The sequence below is a fragment of the Drosophila takahashii genome, chromosome 2R (assembly GCF_030179915.1).
Source record: "Drosophila takahashii strain IR98-3 E-12201 chromosome 2R, DtakHiC1v2, whole genome shotgun sequence".
Lineage (NCBI taxonomy): Eukaryota > Metazoa > Arthropoda > Insecta > Diptera > Drosophilidae > Drosophila > Drosophila takahashii.
Window position 1 is genome coordinate 25118403 of NC_091679.1, and position 20925 is coordinate 25139327.

General features: G+C 39.2%; 2 protein-coding genes across 4 annotated transcripts in view; both read right to left on the reverse strand.

Annotated features, from left to right (window-relative positions):
* Window positions 1-693: 693 nt before the first annotated feature.
* LOC123002534 (uncharacterized) lies at window positions 694-2124 on the reverse strand. Its single transcript, XM_070214057.1, has 5 exons — window positions 2058-2124; window positions 1925-1996; window positions 1555-1724; window positions 1346-1500; window positions 694-869 (listed from the first exon to the last, which is right to left on the reverse strand). The coding sequence occupies exons 1-5, from the start codon at window positions 2107-2109 to the stop codon at window positions 794-796; spliced, it is 525 nt and encodes a 174-aa protein (XP_070070158.1). The 5' UTR covers window positions 2110-2124; the 3' UTR covers window positions 694-793.
* Window positions 2125-4712: 2588 nt separating this feature from the next.
* The window catches only part of ths (thisbe), a 64607-nt gene continuing 48394 nt past the window's right edge, over window positions 4713-20925 (reverse strand). For 2 of the 3 annotated variants that reach the window (XM_070214055.1, XM_017138927.3), the window contains 2 exons: window positions 12165-12283; window positions 4713-9108 (listed from right to left, as the gene is read on the reverse strand). In XM_070214055.1, the coding sequence (XP_070070156.1) occupies window positions 7243-9108; window positions 12165-12283 (1985 nt within the window). In that variant the 3' untranslated portion in view covers window positions 4713-7242. The remainder of the gene's footprint in view (window positions 9109-12164; window positions 12284-20925) is intronic. The other variant, XM_070214056.1, reaches the window with a different exon arrangement.

Sequence of the window (20925 nt, forward strand, 5' to 3'; positions counted from 1 at the left end):
AAAAGGGACCGGTAGGTGGTCCCATTTAATACCCCTTTTCGCCACAAAAGGGACCGATAGGTGGTCCGATAGATGGTCCGATAGGTGGCCCCTTTTGTGGCGAAAAGGGGTATAATATGGGACCACCTATCGGTCCCTTTTGTGGCGAAAGGTAATGCAGAACTTCGCCATATGACCACCGCCTAGGACATGCCGTGGTAAAAGTGGATAGAAATTTACATTGCGGGTGGTATGAACGGGAGTTAGTCCCAAGCCCCCGGTGTATGGCGATTTCGCTAGTTCGGGACCAGTCCCGGCGAACTACAGGGGGGCTTTAGCTACCTATTTGCCTCTCGCTTACTCCTATGCTTAGCTAGCAGTTTTCGTCGTACTGAGTACTAGGCTTAACTCCCGTTCATACCACCCGCAATGTAAATTTCTATCCACTTTTACCACGGCATGTCCTAGGCGGTGGTCATATGGCGAAGTTCTGCATTACCTTTCGCCACAAAAGGGACCGATTGGTGGTCCCATATTATACCCCTTTTCGCCACAAAAGGGGCCACCTATCGGACCATCTATCGGACCACCTATCGGTCCCTTTTGTGGCGAAAAGGGGTATGAAATGGGGTTGGTGTTTTCAATACCAAAAAAGCTGAATGCTATGAAAAAATACTTTTTGTTAAATTAATTTATTGTATAATAAGTAGACAATTTTTCTATTTTTTTAATTTATATTTATTGAACAAATTCCTCTGCTGACACGTTTTTGTTGAGTGCCTCATTTTTGTTATTATTTGATTTGGATTTATTCTTAAAAAATCGTTTCTTTTGCAATTGAATTGCCTTGGGAATCAATATTTCTGCATAACCAGATTCTGAAAAAATATCTAAAAAAAAATAAGATTTTAGTGTTTTAAAATAAAATGAGAACAGAAACTAACTTCGGCAAGCCAAAGTTTTAATACCCTTGCAGCTTTCAGGAATAAAATTGTGACTAGAAAAGCATAAATATAAAATAAGAATAACCAACAGTTAAATGTAGACTTATTTCACGCTTTTGAAACTTGAACCGACAGACAGACGGACATGGTTAAATGGATTTACTTTATAGGTTTGAAAAGGTCTCCTTTACTGCGTAACAAACTTCTGGACTAAATTATAATTCCCTCTGCATGGGTTTAAATACATATTTTTAGTTTTTGTTATACAAGCCTGTTCACATTAAACCATGTTTTAAAAGTGAAAAGCAGAAAAAGACTGAAAGAAATAGGATTAAAGACAGATGGCATTCTAAAACAATAGATTGAAATTGAATCAAGAAACTAAGTATATTATAAAAAATACAGTTATAAAAATAACCTACCTTGAAGTGCACCACCGAAATATGTAAAGGAGTTTACGGCTTTTTTTTCCAGAAAGGCCTTTAACATTAAATCCCTCAACAAACTTATCTGTGAGAATCCTCCGCAAGTTTTTTAAAACCCCTTCTGGCAGCAACAACGATCTCATGGCTTTTATCTAAATAGGAAGAAAACTTCACTATAATGTTTATCTCAAAGAAAAAAGACTTACGTAGGAATCCTTAGCACAACTATTAATATTTTGGTTGACTATATTTAGGGCCTCCTCGTCTTTAATTGGGAAACATTTCGCCACGTTTGTGTTTTCCACTCGTTGCCGCATCAGTTGCGAAACAATAATTTTTTGTTCCGCAAGAGAAAGAATTATTTCCTCAAGTTTTTCTAAAAGAAATTAAAATTTGATTATAAGAGCATTTAGCAAGGAAAAAATATACATATTTAAGAAAAGAAACATCACTGAAACCATTATTTAAAAATAATATAAATTAATATAAATTATTTTACATTTTTTAAAAACAAAAAAATTTGGTAAGGTTTATAGTGCAAAACAAAATTTAACGTTAAAAAATTTAACATTTTACCATTTATTTCCGCGATTTGCTTCTTAACTTCGCAACAATTTGTGCACACTGACGGCTGTTGAAAAGGTTCGTCTGAAATGGAAAACGAATGTACTTTACGTAACAAATTCGGTCGTAATGAGATTATACATACCAAAGGAAAAATCTGTGAAACTGCGCTTCGAGATTTTTGAAGGAGTAGCCATTTCTGTTCTTCTATTCTATCTTCAAAAAATATAAATAAAAACTAACAAAACCAATGAAACCGGCACATCTGACAAAACAAACAAATCCACAAAAACAATAAACTACGACATTAATATTTATTTTTTTAAACTTCCCTAATAAAAATGAAGCATGGGAAAAATAACCATCCCACTTTCCCCTGGAATAACAACGGCCTTGCACTCTAAATTTTCTAAAGGAAATCTTTCTTCCTCTTGCATAGACATATCTTTAGCAAAATAAATACCTAAACATGTTGAAACTACTGGTAGATCATAAAACCTGTCTAAATTGGTAAATCGTTTCCCTACTATTGCTGCCCCTTGACTGTCTAATTCTACAATTTTTATTTCTGATTCAACAACATTTATGTATTTATTTGTTTATGTTCAATGAACAATGTTCACGTTTTTAATACATTTAATCCTTAACAGGTTCTGGAGTCCCATGGAGTGACCACAGTAGACGTTGCAATGGAATACAATAACGCCATTGATGCGATTCATTATCATGGCAAATTATCCAAATTGGCGGCGTTTATCACTGATAATAACAGCGTCAATGTGAGGTTCCGCCATATAACCAGTGTGCCCCACATAATTGACCGCAAACATCTTGATGACTCCATGCGCTCGGCGGGTATATCAAATCATCGATTTTTAGATGATTACGTAAGACAAACCCAACGCGGAACATTTATGGACATGAATGTTATATTAGCGGAGCCAGAAATTTTAAATTTTGAATATACACAGGCTAAGATAAGACCGCAAATATTCGCTTATGAAAGGTCCGCTAAAAAAATGAGAAGAAATTTAATTACACCTAGTTTTGCGCACGCAAACACTGTACGAATGGAAAGAACATTTAAAAAATTGGTAAAAGATATCCAGGATAGGATGAGAAAGTTCTACGCAGTACAAGCCTCAACCTTTAATAATGATGTCGTAATAAAAAAATTATTAATTCGCACTATAATCCTTTTAATAAAAATAAAGGGAAGATTCGGTAAGTGCTCTTTTCTTTATATTATTATATTTCAATTAATTAACGAGGACGGAAGCTAACTTCGGCAAGCCGAAGTTTTAATACCCTTGCAGATTTCACGAATGAAAACTTGACTAGAATAGCAGCGTGAATTAACAAAACAAAATATTTTATAATTGAAAAAAATTAAATTTTAAAATTTTTCACCCTTATGTTCCTATGAGAGCTATAGGATATAGACGTCCGATCGGCACGCGCCTTCACCCTGGACAAGTTAAGCATAAAAGAATATGCGCAGCACACTTCGTTTCCTTTCGTTTTGGTTTTCGGTTGAGCCTTTTACGTTGAGCTGTTCGTGAGACGCTCTGTTACGAACCTCGTTCAATGAGAGATACGAATGTCGCTCGCACAGGGAGACTTATTAAAAGACCGATTGACTGAAAAAGTTATCGCAAAAAGTCTTTTCACTAATACAACTATACAATGTATTCCCTTTGAAAGTACGTGCGAGTGAAAGGGAGAGCAATATCGCCCAAGCACGTTAACGTTAACACATGCGCAAAATACTTTTTGAAACGTCGTTCAGGAGCAATCGGTCTGTAAGCGAGCCGAGCAAAAGAAAGCCGAAAAAACTGCTCGTCGGCTGAGTGCGAGCAAAATTTCTGTACGAACAATTCAATCGGTTGCCTCTGATTGTTTGCTCAAAGCAGTGTTGCCAGATGAAAATTTTGCTTTCCCCCTAAAAAATCTCAAACAGTCGATATTTCCCCCTAAAAAATCCAGTTTTCCCCCTAAATTCAAAAATTTACTTAATTTCGAAAATATACAATAAAATAAGAAATAAATCAATATGGCGTTGTAGAAATGTTTAGATTGGAAAAATCTCTGTATAGTAATTTGTTGTTTAACATATATTTATTATTATATTTTGAAATACATGTATATATTTATTTATATACTACAAAACGAGATCGAATTTTAAGAGATCACCTCGAGAACTTCATTTGAGAAATTGGTTTTTGGAAGCACTGGAGGCATGTTAAACTTAAATTCAATTATTAACCAGATACGAAATTTTTCGGTAATCACAGTTAGAAAACTTAAAGGCGGTTTCCCAGAATCCGCCATCAGCTGGTAACACTTACACTCGATAGTAAAGTCGTGCGCAGTATTTTTTTGATATTTTTGCCATATTTAGGTAATTTATATGCGCGGCAATTTTTTAGAAAATCAAATATTCTAGTGTTTTTTCAAAACATTTGGATAATACAATTTTCAAAAAAAAGCCCCTAAACTTTCCCCCTAAAAATTCTTCCCCCCTAAAATTCCCCCTAGCACGTCAAAAAACCCCTAAATCTAGGGGGAAAACCCCTGATCTGGGAACACTGGCTCAAAGTCTCAGAGTAAAACAGTTATTTGGGGACCGCACGAATCGGTCAACAGTTATTTGCGATCTATGCTATATTGGATAAAATCACACATTTATTCTTATGTTAAACTGTCATTAAAAAATCCTTTAAGGTTATACTTACGTAATTTACCATTTCAAAAAAATCAATTGCCTTTTGAATTTATATATATTTTTTATTTATACGATTTTTCTGCACACATTCGTAAACCAACAAAACGGAAACAACTGAGCATTTATTTGAAGAGTTGGAAATGAAGAAAACTCATAAGAGAAATGAAAAGTGTTGAAGATTTTGTTGAGGCTTTTTATTCAATTTCTAGTGTGTTGTTACTCGTTTTAATACAAAGAAATGCAATTAAATAGTCGTTTATATATTCGTATATATAAGATAGAGATTAATAGAGATAGGGAGGGGAGACAGACTTGGAGAAAGGATGAGAAGAGGGCGCAAGTGTTATACATGGGCGAAAGAATCATTTTGCTTTTATACATAAATAATTACATTTAATGCTCGGCTTAGGAATAAAACATATTACAATGTACAATGGTAGAAGTGTTAACTTAGGCGTATGATTAATTAATTAATTAAACGTAATTAGTAGAAAGAAAAGTGCAAATGAATTTACAAATGACAAATGACAATCGGTCCCCGCTCCACTCCAATCCAATCGACTCGATCCAACTCGATTCGATTCGATATAGGTTTAAATAAATAGTTTCTGCTGTGGTAGATATAGTCATCAAATAATGGAGTTCGCCCGTTCGCCGTCGATTCAACATAAGAATTTTGTTTATATTACAGCAACGCGCATACGTATAAGTACAGTAGTTCAATTCGAGTTGTGTGTTGTGTGTTTTCGGCTTCGTTTCGGTTTCGTATCGGTTTTAGGTTTTTAGGTTTTATTTAGTTGAGTGCTGCTTCAATGCCTAGTTAAGTTAATAATTAATCGTTCAATTGTTAAATGGTTTCTTGTCTTAAGTACACACTAATTAAATTTTCACCTAAGCATCTTGCTTTAACTTCTTTTTGTTTGGGTTTTCTTTGTTCACTTTAAATTTACATTCATACATATCTCTACATATAAACTTGACGCTTCAGTTTTCTGCCTTTCTGCTTTGTGTTTACGCATTTCCCTTCAAATTGTTTTAATTTCGCATATTTGGTTTGCTAATATGTTTGAACTATTTATTTTAAATATTAATATAAATATATGAGAAACAATTTTTGCATATCTTTTTCCATGTTCGTACACATATGCCTATATGTGTTTATATATATATATTTGTATGTAGAAAAGCAGCAGTTGGTTTCATTTTGCTGTATTTTGATTTTATTTGTAGTTTTAGTTTCTTAGTTTTTGTTCAATTAATAAATATAACGTTGCTTATTCTGTGTGAATTTGGTGTTTGGTTGCAGTACATATCGTTAGTAGTTTTTTAAAATTTTCCAATGCTCAAAATTTGTTTCTATCCCTCCTTGAACTGGATGTCGCCCCACAAACTGCGTCCTAAAATCAATTTGCATGCTGACCATTTCAACAACTCTTTGTATTTGCTTAAAAAATTCGGTTTATTTTGAATGAAGTTCTCTTTTTGTTCATCTAGCCCAATTTCGTACGCTTGTGCCTAGTAAAATTGTTTAATATTTAGTTTTAACCTTTCTTTTTTGGAAGTGTTTTGCTGTGCGAATTTGTTATCGTTATCGTTACCGACTCTTAGTTCTGCTTGCGTATGAATTTAAAAAACGTCTTCATTCGTTTCCCGTTCATCTTTTTAAATTTGTTTGCTAATTGGTTTTTGGTTCGTTATAAAATTTTGAAAATATATGCATATATGTATATAATATATATCGATTTTTGTTTGCATTTGTATTTATTAATTCTCATTGCTAATATATTTAATTGATTTAGTAAATCAAAAGTTTGCTACGCTTTCTCAGTGCATTCGAAACGTTTATTTGCTTGCACCTGAATGTCGCGCTTTCATAATTTTCATTTCAACAATTTTAGCATTTGTTATCGATTATCGCTATCGCTTCGGTTCATTCCATCGTTTTTTTTTTGTTAGTTTATATAGCACATACTCGTAAATAAAAATCTTATTGTCTTTTCATTTATAACTATGTAGCAGTTCTGCGAGTTCGTTGCCTGCGGCCTCTCGAGTGCAGTTGGTGGAGTCTTCACTGTACTCGCTACTGGATGAAGTGCGGCCTGAGTTATCGTTATCGGTTCTGCTCCCGTTTCCGCTTCCGGTTTCGGTTTCGGTTCCGCTTCTGTTGTGTGCTTTTAGGCGTGGTGCTAGTGCAAAAGTCCTGTCTGAGTCGAGGTACTGAACAGTAAGCAACTCCTTTGTATATCGAGTTCTATATATGTTTATATATATGTATCAGTTCATTATAAATTTGAAATATTTATCCGTACATTTTTGTTCTTCACTTGGTTTTGCCTAAATTCTTTTGAAAACTGAGTACTGAGTAGGTATTTATCTCTTAGGCAGGTCTGTTCTGGCTTTCACTTTCACAGAAATGATCAAGTTTTGAAATTACTACTAGCTGATGAGGAAAAGGCAAGAAAATTCCATTTTCAAATTGTATTACTTTTAACTGGCAATTAATTGGAATTGTGATTTTACATATTTGAAATTTATCTGGGAAAGTTAAAGCCGTTTCAGACCTGCCCTCAAAGATCTAATAGCCAAAGCTGCCACTCCCTAACTACTACGCAAATCTCTGGTGAGTGAACCAGTGCAGCGTCTTGTTCGGCCGGATCCTGTTCATGCCGATGCGAATCGGTTCCGTCAGATGGGAGGTGGTCGAGGTGGGCAGAAATCCGCTGAAGCCGCCGTCGGAGCTGTTGCCGCTGCCATTCCCCTCCAGATCGCCGTTGTAGAGCACGGGATACACGCTGATGTTGTCCAGGTTGTCGATGTCGATGTCCCCGCCCGCGTTGCGCACGTAGGTCAGCTGGTGATAGGGCGTGGCCATCAGCTTCCTGGTGAACTTCCGGACGGGTCTCTTCATGGTTGTTGCTGCCGTAATGCTGGATGTTGCTGCTGCCGTTGGCGAGGCCTCCGTCAGAGTGTTGTTCAGGTTACTGTTGATGTTCTTGTCCACGCTAAACAGTGAGGGAGCAACATGTTGCTGCGGGGTCGTGGCCGCTGTTGCTGCCGTGCTGGAGAGTTGCTGGTGCATGGGTTTTGTCACCGAAGTTGCTCGCGTGCTGCCACGTGTGGCGATTGGCGGTTGCAGGGTCCAGAGCAACTTGCGTGGCTGCTGCTGTGGCTTCACTTCGTTCTCGCCCGCCAGTAATATCTGGGAATTGTCCAGGTTTTCCGCTGGATTTTCCCTGCTGTGTTGCGTGCTCTGTGCAGAGATTTCAATTTCAGTCTGACTTGTGGCCGTTGGTGTTGCCCGTGTGCTGCTGCTGCTGATGTTGCTGTTGCTTCTGTGGCTGATGTTGCTCCTGGCCAGCGGCGTCTGCTCTATCACCAGCTGCGTGCCCGCCGTCGAGGTAGTTGTGGCCGCCGTTGCCGCTATTGCTGATGTTGCTTTGGTTTCAATTGTCGCCGTGGATTCCGTCTCCGGATCGTCCACCAACTCGGGCAGCAACTCGGTGTCGTTGGCGCCCAGTCCCGATGCCTCGGCCTCCATTTCGGTGATGTAGGTGGCCCAGGCGTCGTAGTTGCTGCTGCTGCTAATACTGTCGTCAGATGTTGCTGTTGTGCTGCTGCCGCTAAAGCTGTCGATCGTGGACCAAGTGGACCAGGGCTCCAAGCTGCTGCTGCTGCTGCCGCTGCTGTTGTAGCTATCGAGGGTGTCGTCGGTGTACGGCGATGTTGCTGCCGTGGCAAGTAGTTGCTGTGCCTTTGGCCTGCCCTTGCCCTTTCTTCGCCGCCCCTTGCGCTTGCTGCTCAATGTTGCTGTTGTCGATTGTGTTGCTGTTGCCGGGGATGTTGCTGTTGCTATTGGTGTTGGTGTTGCTGTTGCAGGCATTTGTTGATTCGTTGGACTAGCTGATACTCGTTGTTGGTGTTGCTGTTGCTTCTGTTGCTTGCGCCGCTTCTGCTTCTTCTCGTGTTGCTGTCGTCGCAGCAGCAGCGATGGATCATTGTGATGATGTCGCACCTGATGTTGCTGCTGTTGCTGCTGCTTTTGCTGCTTCTGCCGGTTTATCGCTAATTGCTTTTTGTTAGTGCTACTTAAACTAGTACTACTATTATTAAGAATAACGTTACTATTATTATGGCCATGATGCTCCTGTTGCTGTTGCAACTTTTGATTTTGGTTATTCGATTTGTGGCGATTGTTTTTGTTGTTGCGCGGGGGCTTCCGACTGTTGCTGCTGCCACTGCTATTGCCATTGCCGTTGCCATTCCCATTGCCATTTCCATGGTGATGGCGGAAAAACTGCTCGGCCTCGATCTTGTTGAACATGTAGCAGGCATCGTTGACGCTCTTCTTGGGCCCCACAGGCTTACCTCGGTGCGTGAACCCGACACGTCGCTGCAGATCGACAACGGAACGGAACACGAAATAACCGTGCACGATGGTCTCGTTGAAATAGCAGGTATCTCGCAGTTCCCTCTGCAACCAGAAAGAGATATATGGATATAGATATAGGTATAGCGATTGGCTTCCGTGCACTTCACATGCAATTTATGAGCGGCATTTCCGTTCATAAGGTCTGTAGGGTCTGTAAGGTGTTTTATGCGGTGGATGTACTGATTGTCTGATAGTCTGCCACTCTGATATGCGTATCGACAACGATGACAGCGACATCATCGCGCGAGGAGCGAACGTTTAGACTGCCTTCTGTTTATTTATAAAACACTTGAAATCTCAAAACGACAACCAAATGAAACGCGGCTTATGACTTGGATGTTGGAATACCCTGGAAATCTTTATTTAGGGGATATTGGTTTGCTATAGACGGTGTGGAGTGAAATATTGATCAAAACCTTAAGGCAAATAATCGTGGAAATTGTTAATTTATTTTGTTACTTTACTTTTTAATTGTTCTCTCTATTGTTATAATAAACTTAATTGGTCCCTGCAGGAAACGGAATCAGTTTTGGACTATTAATATACTAGTTGGGTCAAGAAGGTTAACTAGTTAAAGTTATGTCCATTTCCTTGTAACGAAGTGGTCCATTTTTCGTATGCTTGTCGTCGGAAACAACTAGTCCATTTTCTACTAGTTTTGCACTAGTTACTGGTAACCAATTTATGGTAACAGCTGTTAAACTACACTCAAAAAAATATTTTCACGAAAAAACTAAAAATTAATCTCTAAACTATCAAGTGATTGAATTTCACTAGTACTTGACGATGCCTAACTTGACACTCTCCTAATTTAGTATCCAATCAATAGGCGCGGTCCTTAGAGAATTTCTGATAATTATTATGTAATCAAATACAGTAAATGATAATTAAAAGGAATTAAAACAAACTTACTTTTTTTGAGGCAAGACGCCCTCTCTAGGACTTGAACCCGGGACCTTTGGATTTGTAGACACACCAACTGATTGAGCCATACACGCATCACATTTTGTAATGCACTAACAAGGTTTATTAATTTTAGTGTGACATAATTTAAAAACAGTGATTTTTCACAAATATATTGCCTCGGAAAGATTAAACAAAGTTTAAAATAAAACTAAAGCATCACCTAGCAAACAAAAAACAAAAAAAAATGTACAAGGACTGGGGATTGAACCGAGGACCTCGAGTGTTTGATATGTTTAGTGCTAAATTTCCCAAGACATTTACACTCTAGGCTATATTTTTGAATCATATGTGTTTCATATGCAACTAGTTTAATTCCAGTTGCCTTGTATGTATTTGTAACATGTATTTGTTCTACCAGTTAAATATTTTTAAGGTTTTTTTTGTCAGAAAGGTACTAGTCCGAGACAAGTTTCTTTTTTACTAGTTTTGTATTAATCATTTTTTCGACTAGCACAAATTTTCTAGACCCTGTGTAGTCCAAATGCATTCAGACAAATTCCGGTTGCTTTATATTTGTTGTATAACTAGTTGTTTTTCAGACTAGTTCGCATTTTTCCTGCAGGGGTGTTTAACGATTTTATGGTAACTCTTTTTACGAAAACGAATAAATTGCTTGCTCATTAAAAAATCCCGAAAATTAAAGGGTATTCAGAGATCCTACACCATAAACCCTAACCTTTCTCTTCGAGTCGTTGAGCGCGTGTTGCTGCCGTGTTGGCCATTTCTGCTATCAGCGGTCCGATCTGATCGCTCAGATCTCTCAGATTGCGGCCCAAAGTGTTGCAAACGACGCAGATGAAACATTTCCCAAGCAATTAAGGCTTGTGCCATATTTAGCGACGGACTACTTGTTTGCTCTTCGCATATTTATAGCTCGTAATTGCTATTTTTGAGCAGCTTCTCATCGCTGGTCAAGTGGCGCAGAGTGTTTGGGGTAAACACACATTTCTATTCCATTCTATTTCGAGCAGGGATCGGATCGAGTAATCAATATGTGACTCACGGCGAAACTCTGCGACCTCGGCCCACACTCACCGCACTAACCTTAGCGGGAAAAGCCGCCCAAGATATCGAATGGAGTGCGGTCATAATCGAAAGCAATAGAATAGCAATAGGTAGAATGACAAGTGCGGGTTGTGTCTGACCTTAGGGGTTCTATTGTTTGCCCAGAGCTCGAGTGCGGTATAGCTAACTAACTGTATTGAGAGTGGCGAAAAGGACATTGAAATGTTTTCGCCATTGCCACATAACAGCCGCAATTAAGTGCCGCGTCATCCGTCTGATTGATTGGACATATCTAACTGGCTTTGGCGAGTTGTTTGCCTTTTATGAATCTCGGCAAATCTCGGTCCTCGAGTGGCCGGCACTTTAGCGAGTGACATTGAAACGGGGCTGAGCGAAACTGTTACAATGTTTCGAAAATTTGATTTTCCATTTCCTCCGAATACCCGAACAGTTGCAATTCATTGCTCCGTGCGATATCACGCATACGCCGCGTAAGCCTATCTGAAAATCTGTGCCACATTCGGCCGTAATTGCATATGAAATTGTTCGCATTTTCGAATTACAAATTACAAAAATATTGTAATAAATATTTCGTTCGGCCCGCTGACAGATTTGGTGCAGCCGCAACAGGTTTTCACCCATTGTGGCTGACAATTTGGCCATAATGCCATAATACTGTTATTGTCGTATAAGCGATCGTTTGCATAAAGCCATTATGTGGAACATGTCATAAATTACAGTGTTTGTACAGTTAGTTTGCATAAAAACAATTCGAGGAGAAGTCGTATACACTGGGCGCTTTGTACTTTGTCGAGTATGCGAAGTAGAAGTACGAATGCAATGCAATCAAAATCGCTGCACCGGGCCTTGGCTATATCAGCATCTATATACCGGCGGAACAAATATTGTCAAGCATATGATTATGGCTATTGCCGGCAATTTGCTTGCACAAGATGCCATAAACTTTATCTATCCATAAACAAATTGTGTGGAAATGGAAATTCCCTTTCATCTTGGCGTCGTCGTCTTTTATCTATTAGGGGGATGCACCCCCTTTGGGAGGTGAATCAGTCGCCTAGACGGAGAACTCCCATGCCTATTACGATCTAAAGGTCACCACTACTCACCATGCCAACTAATCTCCAGTTGTCGTTGAAACACAAATATCTTTGAGTTTCTTTTGCGAACAGTGCTATTTTGAATTCGTTGTTCAGATAATCCGGGAAGCCGACTATCGTTATATTTTCTGAAAAATACAAAAGCGAAAACAACAAGTTAATTCCATTAGTTAATCAGCCTGGCGAGTGTTTTTAATTGATGTAAATATTTGGTGGGCAAAAACATTTTTAATTAAAGGCAAACATGGCTCTTTTCGTCGAAGTGATTAAGCGTGCCAAAACGGAAGGTAACGATGGGTGAGGGCAGGGGTTTATCATTAACATCGAGATAAAAGTGTGTGTAGGACTAGAACTTTGACCTTAGGCGAAACACGTGTCTTAGCGGATATTACTTAATGAATGTCGATGGTGATGAGTTATTGTCAAATATTTATATTACATTGAGGAGCTGTCGAAACAAAGCATAGTTTATTAAGGCTATGTTAAGACCTTGTTAAGCACATTAAAACTATTAACTTTTTATAAACTGATTTATTACCACAAATATTGGGAAGGTTTATAAATCTTTTGAAGCTATAAGTTAAATTTAAAAAGGGACTAAAATAAAAAAAAGGTCAAACTAAAAAGTTAACACAACTGTATGCAAAATATTATTTTTTGCTATAAAATTAATAATCTCTCTTGACTTACTTCTTATTCAAAAGTTATTACTACTATTGTTAACTATTCAATATTGAGAAATGCATAAAAGCCAAATAATAATTCTTGATACTTCGACTCAGTTTAAATCACCCTTATTTGTTTGCTATAATTTCGACCAAATACCAAAACAATTTCCCAAAATAGTCGGCCAATGCATTAAACCTCGAAACCTCGGAGTCAAGTAGCCAAGGTGCGCATGCTCTCTCCGCTAATTATAAACCGACAGATGTATCTGGAGTAGCTGGCGGGGCATCTGCCCCTGGCTTCAGTTTTTCAGATACTGTATCCGTAAATGTATCTGGCCTCGACAGGCTATTGAACTTCAGCGGGGTGGACCAGGAGGAGGGCTAGGGATGCGGCCACAAAAGTCACTAATAAGTAAAGCACTTGAAAAGCCAAAGAAAAAGGCAACACGAGGAGAAAAGCCACTCGAGTTAGATTGATAGGTGACTGGGTTCAGCCCCGGTCTCAGTCGTCTGCCATTCTGCCGTTCTGCCAGTAATTAAATTTATGCACACAAATTCTTGGCAAGAGTCGCCGTTCTTGGTCTTGGTCTCGGTATGGGTTCTGAGTTCTGAGCTCTCGGTTCTGAGTTCTCGACTCTGGGATCTCGGCTCTTAGCTCTCATATTTCATAAGCCGAGGCGAGCTGAGGGCTTGAGTGACTCTGTGCTTCACACCTTTGAACGCCGGTGGCAGCCACTTGTGCCTTATGCCCCAGGGAGCTGCCTTTGTTGTTATTATTGTGATTCACGGCCCGGCCGCTCGACTGGCTTATTGATTTCATTAGTTTGGTGACACAAACCCCGAGTGGAGCACCCTCCGGCAGCCTGCACTTGTGAGTGCGCACTTGGTGATGAACTGGGAGAAAAAAAGTAGTCTTAAAACAAGTTATTTGATCCTTGAAAAATGTATAAATACTATACTATTTATTGTAATTTAATTAAAATTACTATACAGTTTTATGGATGGTTATATTTGGTGTTAATAAAACACATACATTAACTTATAATTATTAGTTTAGAATGAATAGTTTGTGTGGAATAAATCAAAAAATCCTTTAAATAACATTAGGTATGACTTATTTTTTTAGTTCTCTAATCTTTGTTTAGAATTTTAAATTTAAATTTTAGAATTAAAATAAATTAAGCTTCCTTGAGCATTTAGATTAAGAAATATATTCTAGGATCAGTTTTTTCTTCAGTCATATCTAACACTTAGTATCGGTTACAGTTCCCCCTTTTATTTGCCCCTCTAAAAACGATGCAAACTTCGATCCACCGCCATTGTACCATATTTGCCTACTTGATTTCTCAGCCGAGCAGGAAGTGCAAGTCCATCCAGATGAACAACGGTAACATTGTTGCGGTCTCTGCGGCTTAGTTAATCCATTAGATGACCCATGATTTGATATCGTTGAACTTCCAATGACTTTGACATTGAAAGTGCCTTAGTTCCTAGCGTCTATGTAACTCAAGATTGCCCCCTACAGAAAACACAACCCAAACTAGAAAAGCCAAATGTTTATTTTTATTTTCACGGCACACTCACACTCCCAAAAAGCCATCAAATGCATTTTAGGCTTGGAATTTTTATGGGCTTCGATCTTTTTGGATATTTTAGAGATCTTCGCTACGGGTTTGTTTTTCACTCAATAAAAAGCTTCGATCGGGTCGCATTTTTGCCGCAAGTTATTAAGATTTTAACAACCAAATCTTCGTCTTCTGCCGAGTTTCTAATTAAGTTATTAGTCATGGTGAGTGGAATGCTCGCCTCGTCTCGTTTCGTTTCGTTTAGTTTCGAAAGGCGTTCGAACTGGGAAATGCATCAGCATAAATATGGCAAAATAAAGCCAACGAAAGGGCGTTCTGAGATGCTATCGATAGTGCTCGATATGGGGGCGTGATTTGTTTCGGAATCGAAGCGATGGATATAGAATTTCGAGCGGGCTGGTTGTTCTAATTTATGGGCATTTATGGCATTGAATGATAGCGGCTGGCTGGCCATAATTTAATTGTCACTAACTGAAGGCTGCGACGTCATAGAATTTGCGTCACTAACTGGCAAAAATCCGTAAACAAGCGATAAGAATTTCATACCAGACGGGTGAATTGCGAATTTGGGTTTTATAATTAGTTTTGAGCCTTATATTTCATAATTTCGGTTAATAATTTCCTGATTTTTTATACTTTTCTCAGATTTATAAATACTCCCGTTTATATGGTCTGGCCCACCAGCTGGGCACAGCTTTATTTTGTGGGCCGTAAAAACACAGCTCTTGATATATAATGTCCAAACCCGAAAATGTAACAAATGACACACTCAGAGGGAAGCCTAAAAACAAGCGAATCAAGCATTATGCTGGAATAATCAGGAAAACAAAGAACACGGCCAGCAAACAAACCATAAAAAACACAGCCAGAGACAACAACCAAAACGGTAATCAAATATGCAAGCAATGAGCTTCATCAACATAAAATTAAAAAATCATAAAATGCTAAACTGCACAGCATGAACAAAATCCAAAATCAAAAGGCGAATCAAAATCAAAATAAAAACAAAAATCAGATATCTCGACAGCGAGCTGGGGCGTCAAAAAGCCTCGTAATTGCGGCACATGTACGAAAAACAACGGAGACGATCAGAAAATCAGAAAAAGATTTTACGATCCATCCGTGTACATATGGGTATGGTCAACACGGTTGTTCCATCGCTCCGGTCACTTTGTCATTCCATCAGCATGATCTTCGCCTTCGTCTTCGATTTGAGTTATGGGATCTGTGTGGATAGTGACCGAGAGATCGGTGGATCGCTGGATCGGTGGGCGTTGCCAACTCTCATCTCGGCGGCTTGATAAGCATAAATCGCAGCTTATCGATCTCTATGATAATCAAGAGCCATTTCCCTGGCATATTTATCGAGTCTAACCATATTTGATTTTACTTTCCAGATTCTACTTTCACTCTCCTATGGGTTATTTATGCGGAAAAGAATTCCATGCAGGCTTATGATTTAACGAGGCGAGCTAAAGACGGGGACTTTGAGTAAATGCAAGCAAATGACAGGCAAAGCAACTTATACTTAAATTTTGTTTATAGTTTTATAAACATCTTTTTATGATATAGGGTTATTTTTTTCCAAACAAAATTACATTTTGGAAGAATCTTCATGATTGACTTTTTCCCAATGCAAAACCTAGTGTTATCCTTGGCTTTTAAGCGTAACTTCCCCCAAGAGCATTGCCCCTAGGAGATCCAATAGTTCCTGGAATGTCGTCTGAGGCATTCACTTCGATGGCTGCATTCCCGGAACTTTAACGCTGACGATTGCAGCTGGGTTCCCTGTTCTTTGGACTCAGGAGTCTGGGCTCTGGGGTCTTGAGTTGGGTCTGGGTGAAGCGTCTTAGATTACACTCGGCCCTAAGTAATTGCATTTTGCATTTTGCATATGCGGCAAAGTCAACAAACAACTGCGATTTGTCACATGCTGCAACTAGTGGCCCTGGCCATCATCGGTATTGGTTTTGCTTTTGGTATTGGTATTGGCATCGTCATCGGAATCGCCGTAGTTGCAGCCACTATATAGGTATAGGGTATGCTATATACTAGCATATGGAGGCCCGCAGTTATTGACGTTTTTGTCACGTTTCCTGGAAGAAACCGTTTTATTTGCTCGCCTGGTGCCGCGGCTGGCATTTCGGTTTGTTTTGTAAGCGGAGAGCGGCAAACAAACTGCCCTGGGCCTGGGCAAAAGGAAAACAAACCTCAACTTGCAGCCATTTATCAGTTTCGACCTCTGCTTTTCCCCTACCCCCTCCCCTTCCCCCACAACTGCACTAATGCTAATTGCATTGGCACGCCCTGCAGACCAGACCTCGACTCCCAGCTAAAGCTTCGCCTCCAGTTCCATTTTCATTTCCACTGACCAGCTCCAAAGCCAAAGCCAACTCGAATGCCACGAAATTAGCGCCATTTAATGTGGAGCGTACTCAAGTTTTACGCACGATTCTTCCACAGACGCCACTCGAATCGGTGCCCCCGGGAATTGGTCGGGTTGCAGTGCATCGGAGGCGAGGGGCGCAGAGGCCACAGTGTCAATGAGTTAATTAGCTCACGATTTGTCGCCCCCACAATTCCAGACAATACACTGAGAGAAGGCTATAGTATCTCTATAGTCAAAAGATCCTTAGTATTAAGTTTCCATATATTATTATGATTCAAGTTGAGAATATGTAAGAAAATTGCAGTAGCAAAAGGAATGCATGGTAAACAAACTTTTAATTGAAAATAAATAAATTCATAAATTAGAACACTTAAATACAAATATTTAAGGAAACAATTTATTATTTTAAATAATTTCAATAATAAAATGTTTTAAAAAAAACTTGAGCACTGCATCGGAGTTGGTCTCAAAATCATTTTGCATTTATAAGAAACTTGTTGTATATGATAAACTAACTTTATTTGGAATTTCCGCATTTTATGTTTTAATTTCCCATTTACTCCAAATTTCTAATATTAAGGATGATTAATTTTTTGTGTTTGATGAAGCTGTTCTTTGAGTGTACTGTAAGAGCACAGAAACAGGCACTCTCTCTGCTCTTTATGTGGGTGGCTTCCCCTAAAAACTATCGTGAAGGAAAATCTCATTTATTGGAGTCAACGCAGCCCATTTCTGGGTCACATATTGTGGACTCCACACCGGATTTTATTTGCTTATAATTTTTGTTGCTCTGATTGAATTTTGTGGTTCACCAAATCTAGAAAAAGCAATTAAAATTATAGAGATAAAATGTATAAGCGAAGCCATTTCAAGAATTTTTTGTTGAATTTGATTAAAATAGCCATAAAATGTAAAAGCTTAAAAAGCATTTGATGTTGCTCCAGTTTTTTCTTTAAAGTGCAAACTTATAGTTTTCTGAGTAAAGTGAATTAAGAGTTAATAACTTTTCGTTGAAGCGGTTAGAGGTGTTTACGTGATCGTAATGGATTTGTCATTTCCTTGGGGAACACGTCATTTTAAGCTAATAATTAATTCGTTTTATTAATGGAAAATCAGTCTATTTGCTGTCTGTTCAGTGAGTCACATTTCTGAACTTTACAAACTATAAAGTTACTCATCATGGATGTGAAAATACTGTTAATTCAGAGGCCTCCTGCTGCCGTTATCGATATTCCCGGGGTTTACGAGTGTATGCAAAAACATTTATCAATCGAATGGCCTGCGGACAAAGTCGATGACAAGGGCAATAAGAAAAGGCCGCCTTTTGCAGTCGATATTGAAAGTGGTATTTTATTTATTTACTTTTTTTCCATTTTTGCAGACCACACACGCAGCCCGCTCCGCATGTTATTTACAGTTAATTGCTGCTGGCGGCGAATGAATGTTAAATTACATTGATAGTTCCATCAGCCACAGAGTCAGTCTTTATACCCGTTACTCGTAGAGTAAAAGGGTATACTAGATTCGTGCAAAAGTATGTAACATCTAGAAGGAAGCGTTTCCGACCCCATAAAGTATATATATTCTTGATCAGGGTCACTAGCCGAGTCGATCTAGCCATGTCCGTCTGTCCGTCTGTCCGTCTGTCCGTCTGTCCGTCTGTCCGTCTGTCCGTCTGTATGAACGCTGAGATCTCAGAAACTACAAAAGCTAGAAGGTTGAGATTTCCCACACATATTCTTTGGCTTCCTACGCAGCGCAAGTTTATTTTAGCCGAGCGCCACGCCCCCTCTAACGCCCACAATCGCCCACTAACGATTTTAAAATGGGTCCTGCGCCCACATCTTTAAAGATTTCCGAGAAGTATAAATGCAATTTTGTTGTGTATATTTATACCTATCGAAATGTAGAAGACATTTTTCAAATCGGACCATTCATTAAAAAGTTATACGCTTTATAAATTGTCAACATATATCTATCTCCCTCGCACTCCCTTTAGCTGAGTTACGATTATTAGTCGGGACACCAACTTGACACAGCGTTCGCACTCCCTTTAGCTGAGTGACGGGTATTAGATAGTCGGGACACCAACCCGACTATAGCGTTCTCTCTTGTTTTTTTTTGTAATTTTTGCACAGCCCGCTTTTGTTTATTTACTCGCCGGCGATATTGTTGTTTCTGCGGTTTCGCTTTCATTGTGGCCAGCAGGCAGTCGAGCAGTCAGGGAGAGTAAATGGAAAATAAATTGAAACTGGCATTTAATTAAGTTAAACCGACCCGGCTCGATGGCAATTTATTAAAATAAACACAAGAATATATTGCGTCGGGCAACACTAATTGCAATGTTATCTAGGCAAGGACGCGGGCAAACCCGAAAACTCAAGTCAACTCAAATTCGAATCGCCAGCGAATCGGAGTTGCAACATGGCAACAAAGTCAACAAACAGTGTGGCATGGATTGGCGGACTTTATTAATTAAGTGCAAACGTGGTCACTTACAAGCCGTTTAAACTGCGTGTTAGCCAACTTGAAATGGCCCCGCTAATGCGCCAACAGCAGGTTCACAAAAAAAGAGGAGAAAAAGCCTTAAAAAATATATTCACCACCCAAAAAACAAAAAATACACTCGTGTGCCTGGAAAAATTGTCAACTCGGGCCACATAAATTTTGCCGAAGGCTGCAGTCTCCGTCACTTGTTTACGCTTTTCGGTATCCCATTTAATGGGTTTACGCTAACACTCGGCTTTTGCAGTTGCAGTTTGCAGTTTGCAGTTTTGCAGTTGCAACAGTCGCCAGTAAACAGTAAAATTTTGCTGGCTTCCTTTTGATCATAACTCGCTGAGTTATTGTGACAATCTGAATTGTTTCATTTTTTATCACTTCTTTGCCATTTTTTATTATTTTTCTATTTTGCCGAATTATTTTGCTGGCCCGGGGGCCATTAACATTTGCCAAGCATCCACGGATCCATTGATCCACGCACGCGAACGATCTGAGTTATGGCCGAGATAGATGCAGAAGCATTGATTACGTCACCATAAATTAAGATATAGTTGTCGCGGGATTTATGCAGACAGGTGCTAATATCCATCGATTGGCCAATGATCGTAATTCTCCAGGAAGTTGCGTGGGCGCCCACTTCGTGGGTCCCGCGAAAATTTGTCAACTAATGGGCTAACAACAGATAAAGCCGGCTTTATGGTTATGTATGGGGTGATTTTCGGCACAGCTCCATAAATATCCCGAATTAATTTCCCTCAAATTTGTCTCGCAATGGACTTGTAATTGAATTTCCGCTCACTTCGGGGTGGTGCAAAATTTATTGTTCGGAATTAGAGTGGCAAATTTATGCGGTTTTAATTAAGAGCTCCGAACTGAAGGTTCTTTATCTTTGCGTACCCGAAATGCTATTCTAATTGCTTAACAAAATGGAAAGACATTACCAATCGATTGCTGCAATTTATAGCGTTGCAACTGGGCTGTCAGAAATAAGAGGTGTTTTTTGGGTTTATAGAAAGGCGAATTATAGGCTGAGGAATTCATAAGGTGGGTAGTCTGTATTGAACAATTTTTGGGTTCCAAAACTATAAATTACCTATTTATCTTAGACTTAAATTGGATTTTTCTTACAAATAAAAGAAATGGGTTTTTTAGCATGAGATTATTTTTTTAGTTTTTCCGCCTCACTTCTCCAATCACTTGAGACTCAAGTGGGACCACCCAAATGTTCTCGGATCATGCAAAGCTGTTTACCCTGGCGCAGGATCCAAATGGGCGGGCGTGTCTGGACCACTTACAGCATAATTATCCTTTCGAACGGCTCGAAGGTAAACAGAGAGCACTATTAACATGTCCGAGGGCTACGGAGCCCTGTAATGATGCCATTAATTAGCTGAAATTACCAAAAGGGGCAGGGGAGCGTGGAACAGAAATTGTTTGTGCAATTCTACCACCCTGACGGCCCCTCAGCGCCAAGGATAACACCTTTTGATTTACGCTCCCTTGGCCCGTGGGCTGTAAAACAAAAGTTTAGGGCCAGAGCCGAGGAGATCTATGTACCAGTGGTCACGGGTTACTCGGCAGGGCGCCGTCTGTCTTTGGGTTCGTCTTTCTTTTCCCATTTTACA

Bases quoted from the DNA above. Each gene is read 5' to 3' on its own strand.
- LOC123002534 (XM_070214057.1), bottom strand. From the start codon at position 2,109: ATGGCTACTCCTTCAAAAATCTCGAAGCGCAGTTTCACAGATTTTTCC. The intron at 1,997-2,057 runs GTATGTATAATC...TTTCCATTTCAG, and splicing joins TTTCACAGATTTTTCCTTTG to ACGAACCTTTTCAACAGCCG. The intron at 1,725-1,924 runs GTAAAATGTTAA...AATTTCTTTTAG, and splicing joins GCAAATCGCGGAAATAAATG to AAAAACTTGAGGAAATAATT.